Genomic DNA, 10,000 nt, shown 5'->3' with positions numbered 1-10,000 from the left:
TGTCAAAAAGTCTCAAACACAAAAAATAAAAGTCTTATTATTTTTGGCATTTTTTTTGTGGATGTGTTAAGTGTCATACTTTGAGTTATCAAGCTAAATATTTTGTGGCCAAATTTGATTTTTTTTGAAAAATAAAAGTGTTTTGTGAGCCTTTGGGCAGAGTAGCCGATGTCTTCTTACTCATCCAATATTTACAGGCCAGGAAAGCTATTGCACGGATCGAACGCTAATCAAATCAGATAGGGCAACAGCCCCCGCCCGATACAGCCCTACCGCCCTACAGCCCTGCAGAGCAAGCAAAGTAGCCTTTCGACCTCTATACAGTAAATGGTTCGCACTGATCGTCTGGGGATGGGGTGTGAGGGTGGGAGTGGGGGGGGGGGGGGGGGGGGGGGGGGGGGGGGGGTGGCCAAGAAAGTAAAAAAGTAAGAAAGAAAATAAAAGTAGAGGAAAAAGTGTAAGTGTATTTTGGGGTGGGTAAAGGGGGTGTAGGGAAATGGTAGGGGAAGGGCAATGGGTGGAGCAAGAAGAGTGTGGGCGGTTGAAGTAGATAAAAGGGAGAAAATGAGGAAAGATGACATTAAATATATATATATATATATATAATATATATATATATATATATAATATATATATATATTTACTCAAATTAGTTATTTCCTTTCCAGCAACGCTGTTTTATGCTTGCTTAATGCAATATTTAGTGAGTGTATTATTATTATTATTATTATTATTATTATTATTATTATTATTATTATTATTATTATTATTATTATTATTATTATTATTATTATTACTATTATTATTATTATTATTATTATTATTATTATTATTATTATTATTATTATTATCATTATTATTATTATTACTATTATTATTATTATTATATTATTATTATTATTATTATTATTATTATTATTATTATTATTATTATTATTATTAATATTTATTATTATTATCAATATAATTACTATCATCATCATTATTACTATATAAACATATATAATTTATTTGGCAGTTAGAATAATTACATCCTGATCATATTACCTCCTCATATGGGACGTTATGATATTTGTAGAAAGATTACTCTTTCGAAAGGATGGCGAATAATTGAATTGCTCGACTTCACAATAAACGGATAAATGCATGTATGGACAAATGAATAAAAAGACAGTGGAAAACAAGGAAAGAATAAATGGCTTTCCAGTGTTCAATAGCTGTATTTATTCTTGCTGGATTGAAACAATGGGGACGCAATTTTCTATGGAATTTTTAAAAGTTTGTATAAAGGAGGGCGCGACGCTCTCCTGGCGTCTGGAATTATCAACAAATAAATATGTAAATGATAAATTGTTAAATAAATAAATAAATAATGCATGTATTGATAAATTTAATAATATAATAAATAAATCAATGATGAAATAGAGATATAACCTTATATAAATAAATAAATCGGAGTATAAATCAATAAATGAATGAATGAATGAATTAGTAGTAGACGGATACAGAGGTACTTTGCAATAGACTAGCGTCCTATCCAAATGGGATAGCAAGCAATTGCTATTGTCTATTTAACGCTATGGAAACCGGTATAAGCCCCGACTCCATGGGCCTATTGGCAATGAAGGACTTCTTTCTCTTTGATATTTTGTGCTAGTTTTTAGAGGACAGCGTGGCTCAGCCGTAACCGAAAAAGGACCGAAGTCGTTCACCCGCCGCTGTGCTGTGTGGCCTTGAGCAAGTCATCTCGCCCTAGCTCAATAAGCGGCGCTGCACAGCGGCTGACGCCTGGGTATATTCCAGTCTTCCCTTGGAATAGACCCTAGAGTGAAAAAAAAATCCCCTATGGAATGAATGAAGTGAATTTTATTTATATTTTTAAAAATTGTTGTTGTTGTTGCCATTGTTGTTGTTGTTGTTGTTGTTGTTGTTGTTGTTGTTGTTGTTGTTGTTTTGAAAGTTCGTTGACATCCTACAATTGTGTGTTTTATTTCCTTCTCGCCATCGCCACCTATTTCAACGAGCGTTCCGTTTCCCAAACTTTACGATGTGCTTTTGTGATAAGTTATTCATAGCACACTGTCTGACACCCAACACTAAGGCATCGTGTCCACTCGGTACAACAGTAAGATAATATTATGGTGTCCGCAAACTCCTAGTCTCTGTCTTACTCAAGTTAGCGCAAATATATATATATATATATATATATATATATATATATATATATATATATATATATATATATATATATATATATATAGAGAGAGAGAGAGAGAGAGAGAGAGAGAGAGAGAGAGAGAATGTTTTCCTTTCAATGTAATTATACCAACAACTTTGTGTTGAACTAGGCAACAGTTAGGCGTCGTTACTTATCAGGAAATTTGACCCAAAAACAAAGTTTGACATAATTGTCAAATGTGAGTGAGCTCCCCTATTTTAACTAGCGATAATGTAACATGAATGGTGGAAGACCTTGGGAGGTCACTCCATCTCCCTACAATGAAGGAATAGGATTCAATTATCTTATGTCACTTCCGCCCAGCAACGAGCAGCTTGGTTCTAAACAAGAAAATCCGTATTTTTTATTCTTCGTGCTGGCTAGAACTTTTTCACATGTCATGTGATCAGAATGTATAAAAGTCAAAACATGATCAGATTTATAATGCTTTTTCTCCTCTAGATACACTTTTATGATCGTTGAAGAAGTATTTCATAAGGGCGTCCGCCATTGTTCCGATAGTTTAGAACCAGTTACTAAGTTACTATGCGTCATTTCGAGAGAGAAGTGACGTAATGACTGTTGAACCCTATTGTAATAAATCCAATGCATTTTCTGAAAGATCAATAAATTATGATATTCCCCTTATAACTGAATACAAAGTTTGTCACCGATAATGTTGACGGAATGCCACTGACGCGAGAGAGCTGGTGGACTGTCAAAAAAAAATTGAATACGGATCTATTGAATGCGGTTTTCTCCCTTTGCCAACCGATTTTTTTTTTTGCTTTGCAGTTAATAACTAAAATGCTATAATAATAATAATAATAATAATAATAATAATAATAATGATAATGATAATGATAATAATAATAATAATAATAATAATAATAATAATAATAATAATAATAATAATAATGATGATGATGATGATGATGATGATGATGATGATGATGATGATGATGATGATGATGATGATGATGATGATGATACAAATATTAACTCCGAAGTCCCGATTTTTACGATCAGCGATCAATAAGGTTCTCAATACTCGTATCCAGACTTCAAAGTTTTGATCCGCCGCTCGTGACTGGGACAGGAGTGAAAGGGGACGGGGAGGGGTTAAATAGTAAATTAAAATTTGTTTGTGAAGTCAGTACAGCAAAGAATTCTAGTTGTTTCCTTTTCAATTCCGACCTTGACCTTGTTACAAAATCGGGCAAAACTTCCGAAATATCTCGGTACAGTTGACAAAACATTGGAATAATTCTTTTTACTTTATTTTATTTTTTTTATTTCAACGAAGAGTGCAAGAACTGGAGATTACACTTGAGATGACGTGTGCCGTAATCGAATCGTATCGGGGTGCAAACCTAATGGTGCGTGCTGGTGGTGAGACATTTACACCCTGGCCTGGCTAATTTGATTGCTTATCGTTATCATCTTATCTGATGCTGTACATCAGATGAATTATAACATAGTAAAAAGGAAGACAAATAAATAAACAAAAACAAAATAATAAAATAACAACAACACGAGCCCCCCCCCCCTTCTCCCTTCCCAAATTATAAAAAAAAACAACAAAACAATAACAACTAGAACAACAAATTACTTCTTTTTAAACAGAGATTTTATATAACGGAATGTCAACTAAACGTGCTCAAAGCGCTTTACAAATGTTTTTTCATTAACGCAATTGTACACAAGTAAACCCAACAAAACAAAAAAAACAAAAAAAAAACAACACGAATCCCCCCCCCCCCTCCCATTAAAAAAAACAACAATATAACAATAAACAACAAAATACTTTTTTAAACTGAGATTTTTTTAAAATATAGGGCTATGTCAACTAAACGTGCTTACAGCGCTTTACAAATGTCGTTTTCTTATTAACACAATTGTAAAAAAACAAAAAACCAACAAAACCAAACAACAAAACAACAACACGTATCCACCCCCCCCTCCCCCCCCCCACTAAATTAAAAAAAAAGCCCATAACAAAAAACATCCAAAAACAACAAAATGCTCTTTAAAAACTGAGATTTTATAATACAGGGCGATGTCAACTAAACGTGCTCAAAGCGCTTTACAAGCTTGTTTTTCATTAACACAACTGTATAAATATAGCAGAACAGTATTAATTCAGTATGTTACGAAACACGATTACAAAACAATTTGTTGGATTAGGAAATAACCAATTCCAGATAGAATTAGAAAGAAATACGCAGCGTGATTCAAAGGTCAGTTGACAGAAATAACCGTTTACATGGCATGACATTTGGTGTTTATGTCTGTTTTGTTGTTGTTGTTGTTGTTGTTGTTGCTGTTGTTGTTGATTTACCAGGTGTTAACAACAATGCGATTCGTGGTCTTGACTTCATTATATCAAATGTACGTTATATCAAATGTACGTTATATCAAATGTACGTTATATCAAATGTACGTTATATCAAATGTACGTTATATCAAATGTACGTTATATCAAATGTACGTTATATCAAATGTACGTTATATCAAATGTACGTTATATCAAATGTACGTTATATCAAATGTACGTTATATCAAATGTACGTTATATCAAATGTACGTTATATCAAATGTATGTTATATCAAATGTACGTTATATCAAATGTACGTCATCTATCGTACCAAATTTACTAATATCGAATAAGAAGACAATCCCGTCATCGTGGATCTATTATTATTATTATTATTATTATTATTATTATTATTATTATTATTATTATTATTATTATTATTATTATTATTATTATTATTATTATTATTATTATTATTATTATTATTATCATCATCATTATTATTATTATTATTTATTATTATTATTATTATTATTATTATTATTATTATTATTATTATTATTATTATTATTATTATTATTATTAATAATAACATCATCATCATTATTATTACAATATAAACCACGATATTAGAGTCAGGCTATATCGATGTTTCAGGCCCTTACGGCCATCGTCAGTACTGTGTGTTACATAGGTTTGGGTTGTTGTTGCTAGTTGGAAATAGTTCCGTAGGTTCGTTGATTCATGCCATATTTGTATCACAACACGATTCAATATATAGATGGTATGAAGTTGACGTCACTCGGGTCTTTGTTATTGTTTTTTGCCATCCGCGATTATGAGTAATTCTCACTAAATTGAATTAACCAGACTATAAACGTTCATTATTACAGATAGTTTTTGTGTGTTGGTCCGTTATACTTCCGGATGGTAATGTAGTGAGCTTCTTAGCCAAGCGCATACTATCTATATGTGTGTGTTTGTGTGTGTGTGTGTATATGTGTGTGTGTCATGTGTTTAGCTGCGAACAACTTTTGATTTCATAATTCTCTATGACGTCATTCAAATCGATTTTATTCATTTGCTTCTCATCGACATAATTCGGAATCGGCGCAAAAGCCTACAAGTCTACACTACCAATTGGATTCAGTAGTCTCATGTCACGCCGCCCGGCAACAGCGGCCATCTTGGTTCTAAACAAAGAAAATCATTACTTTTTATTCTTCATGCTGGCTATAACTTTTCATATGCCTTGTGATCAGAATGTGTAAACGTCAAAACATGATCAAATATATGTTTTTTTCCCTCTGGATACGCTTTTATGCTCGCCGGAGAAATATTTCATACGGGCGTCCGCCATTGTTCCGATAGTTTAGAGCCAGTGTTACTAAGTTACCGTGCGTAATTAGGAAGGAAGTGGCGTTACGACTAGTGAAGAGTATTCTGACGTATTGTGAACAAAAGAAGATTACGCAATTTATAAATTTGCCCTTCAAATATAGATTGATTTAAATGATTCTCCTCTTAGCGAAAACTCTCAAACCTGGGACTTCTCGGTCTTCATTAAATTCCCAGGTTTGAGAGTTTTTTTCTCTATTTTTTTTTACCAAGCTGAGAGTCCTTTTAATCGATCGATATTTGAAGGACGAGTTTCTGGCCAAAATTCCAAAATCGTATTTTTTTTTCAGAGTCCGCCAGACTTGTCGTCGGCGCAAACCGGAAGTCAGTCATAAGAATCTCATAAATCCGTATATAGATAATTTATTTCATTTGCATGCGAGAAACATTGGAGTTCTATTTGACACCAAAATTGACATGTCTGCCCATGTCAGTAATGTAATTAGATCGTGTAATGTTTATCTTAGATCTACTGGAGAGATTAGAAAGATTTTGGATGTTAACACCACTAAACATTCTATTGGCTCTACGATCTTTTCGTCGCCTTGATTATTGCAAAGCCTTAGTCTATGGTTGTGATAATAATGCCATTAATCGACTCCAAACAATATAGATTGTATGAGCTTGGCCAAGAAGCTCACAACATTGCCATCCGGAAGTATAACAAACCAACACACAAAACTATGTGTCACCTTGAACGTTTGGTTAATACAGTTTAGTGAGATTTACTCATAAACATGGATGCCAAAAATCAATAACAAAGACCAGAGTGACGTCATCTACATTCTCTCTATAGATTGGCGCTGATATAACCTAAATTTGTTGCAAGCGCCGTAAAACCCTTAAAAATTATCTCTGTAGAACCAGAGGCAGCTCGATTTGTAACGTTATTTAAAAAGCGTGAGTATAATATTACCCCCAGGTTTTAAAGCACCCACACTGGCTACCTGGCTCGGCGCATAGTTGAGTCCTTGGAAAAGGCTCTTTACTCACATTCTCTCACCGTGTACTTCGTCTTTAATAGCGTTGTCTCTGACTTTAAAAAATGTAATATAGCTTAACAGGTGTCATGTCCCGTCCTATATGATAAGTGGTGCTGTTGGCCAGGGACCCCTTGTAAAGCGCTTTGAACACGTTTAGTGGATATTGCTCTGTATAAAAGCTCAATATATATATATATATATATATATATATATATATATATATATATATATATATATATAAAAGTGAAAAGAACTTACTTGGCAAAAACTCTATTGGGAGGTCCCTTGTTCTCCCTCTGTAGCTCCTCTTCCAGCTCATGTTCGATCTTCTCTACATATCCATGGGTCTTGGCGAGGACCAAGGTCTCCGCTACCAGAGTCTGCAAAGAAACAACATTGGCTAAAATGAATGTGACTGAATAGAGAAGAAACGTGTGATGTCAAAAAACTGGTTCTAATCTCATTGGAAGTGTAAATCCACTCGTTCCTAGGACTGGATACATACATTGTGTAATTCATCTTCTGCTCTCAGAGAGATGGCATCTTATTTTCAAGTTTAAATACATGCTGGTCGTCAAGAAAGATCATCCATCATTGTTCTTATAGTACAGTCATCAAAAGAATCTGCCTATACACCCTGCTACAATAATATGCCCCTCTATATAACCTATTCATTATTAGTACTCCCAAAGAACTGGTTATATACACCCTAGAAAGGATTTAGGGACCACGACTTTTTCTGCTCTATTTTGAATCTGATATATTCACTTTTGTTTATTACTTTTTACAATTCTTATGTTCATATCCAATGCTTTAAATTGTTCTTCAATTTTTTTTTTAATTTAAAGAAAATGCCGTTAAGAACTCAATGCTCTAAAAGGAACCGTTTTTAAGCTGCATATATAAACGAATATTCCTTATGTCACTGCTTGCAACTCTCAACTCCTATGTTCATTAGCATTAAACAAAAAAAATTACTGTAAGTACTCAATGCTTTAGAAGGCACCGATTTCAGCTGCTCAAATAAATGAATATTCCTTACATTTTATTATATCAGTGTCTGCAATTCTTAAGTCGTTTGTTCATATGCCAATACTTTAAATTATTTATATATGATATTAACTTTATAAAAAAGGCTATTAAGAAATCATTGCTTTAAAAGTCACAGTTTTTAAGTTGCTCAAATAAAGTCTCGTTCCGTCCCTAGTTCCTTAGGAGGGAACGAAATATTAATATCACTCAACCCTTTTTAATTATTTTTAGACATCCTTCAGTGATGATACTTTTCCGCGGATCCGCGGAAATCCGCGGTTTTCTTTCCTTTCCTCGGTTTTCCTTCTCAGATCCTCGATCCGCGGATATTTCCTTCATTTCCTCCTTTTATTTTTTTTTATATAATAAATCTTTAAAAAATACCTCCTTTTTAAAAAAAATAATATATATATATAAAATTTCCTCCTTTTACTGGACTCCGGGCGTTTTAAAATTGTACTCAAAAGAAGTCATCCTGCCTACTTTCCTGTGGTGCAAGAATGTTCTAGGTGAGTTTTCCGTTTTTCCGAGACTTTTCCTCCTTTTTGACTTTTTGTGAATATCATCACTGATCCTTTTTAACCCTCTCCTTACCACCCATAGGAAAATCGTCACATTCGTTTCGATTCAACCTAAAGGTTTCTCATTCTACTTTCTCTATGACATCACAAAATGTCAAGAAATGCTTTGATGACAGCTATGAATACCAAACACTGTGTTGTAGACATCATTTTGCTGAATAACATTCTGTATAGAATGAACTTGTTACTTTTTTGTTTGAGTAAGAAAAGTCTATTTTTGTGCTGGATGGGCGTGAGGTTTGGGGGAGGGGGTGGGGGGATTCTAAATATGGCTGGTAAGAAGAGAGAGAGAGAGAGAGAGAGAGAGAGAGAGAGAGAGAGAGAGAGAGAGAGAGAGAGAGAGATAGATACTCGTAGATAGATAGATAGATAGATAGATAGATAGATAGAGAGAGAGATAGAGAGAGAGAGAGAGAGAGAGAGAGAGAGAGAGTGTTAACGATTAGTTCTCACTAAATTCTACCAATCAGACCTGAACGGTTCAGGCTAGACACAGTATTTTTGTGTTTTATAAGTTATATCCGGCTGTCGGATGTTGTGAGTTATTCGCCTGAACGCATAGCCTCAATGCACAATTTTCAAGTGCTTGACAGGAGGGCTGATCGTGAATCAGCTGTGTAAGCGGCACAAAGAGTGTATCTTATCTTTCATACGTAGAGAACGTCAATAAAAAAACTCATCCATTTCCCTCCCCTCATTTATTCCGTCCTCAGGAGACCGAAACGTTCATTTGGCTAACAGCCTCTGGCCATTGACAGCTCGCGATAAACCCAATCACACAACAGTGGGAATAAACATGACACTCCGTTTATATTGCATATATCATATATATATATATATATATATATATATATATATATATATATATATATATATATATATATATATATATATATGTATATTATAAATCATGAAAACGAAAACCATGAAACTCAACTTTTTGATAAAAGGAGCTCTCTCTCTCTCTCTCTCTCTCTCTCTCTCTCTCTCTCTCTCTCTCTCTCCCTCTCTCTCTCTCTCTCTCTCTCTCTCTCTCTCTTTTTTTTTCTATCTATCTCTCGATATATATATATATGAAGGCTTGTTTTCCAAAACTCGTTTAGTCGATATTTCTACTTTATTGAGATTTTCCATCCATAATGTGAATTGAAATGTAAACTTTATTGTAAGCATCGATTGGGACAAGAATTTCCCCCATGATCTGTGTGACTTTGAAGTTTTAACATGATAAAATAAAATGCTAGACCGGTTTGAGAAATTTTAGTGGAAATAATCCTCAATATCTCATAATGGGAGAAAACGGAGTTGGGGAGTTTTGGAAAACACCACTCTTGACACACACACACACACACACACACACACACACACATATATATATATATATATATATATATATATATATATATATATATATATATATATATATATATTAGTCCTTCAGGCGCCATCAGGCCAATGGACCTGTAGTTT

At 33.8% G+C, this 10,000-nt stretch overlaps 1 protein-coding gene across 1 annotated transcript in view; it reads right to left on the bottom strand.

Moving 5' to 3' along the window:
- The window catches only part of LOC144978902 (uncharacterized), a 296,697-nt gene that overhangs the window by 70,645 nt on the left and 216,052 nt on the right, over positions 1-10,000 (bottom strand). Inside the window, exon 5 of the mRNA XM_078925502.1 lies at positions 7,176-7,297. Within this exon, the coding sequence (XP_078781628.1) occupies positions 7,176-7,297 (122 nt within the window). The remainder of the gene's footprint in view (positions 1-7,175; positions 7,298-10,000) is intronic.

This window comes from Berghia stephanieae, chromosome 8, assembly GCF_034508935.2.
Source record: "Berghia stephanieae isolate SIO BIC M18660-M18661 chromosome 8, UCSD_Bste_1.3, whole genome shotgun sequence".
Taxonomy (NCBI): Eukaryota; Metazoa; Mollusca; class Gastropoda; order Nudibranchia; family Aeolidiidae; genus Berghia; species Berghia stephanieae.
This window is presented reverse-complemented; position numbering and strand designations above follow the sequence as displayed.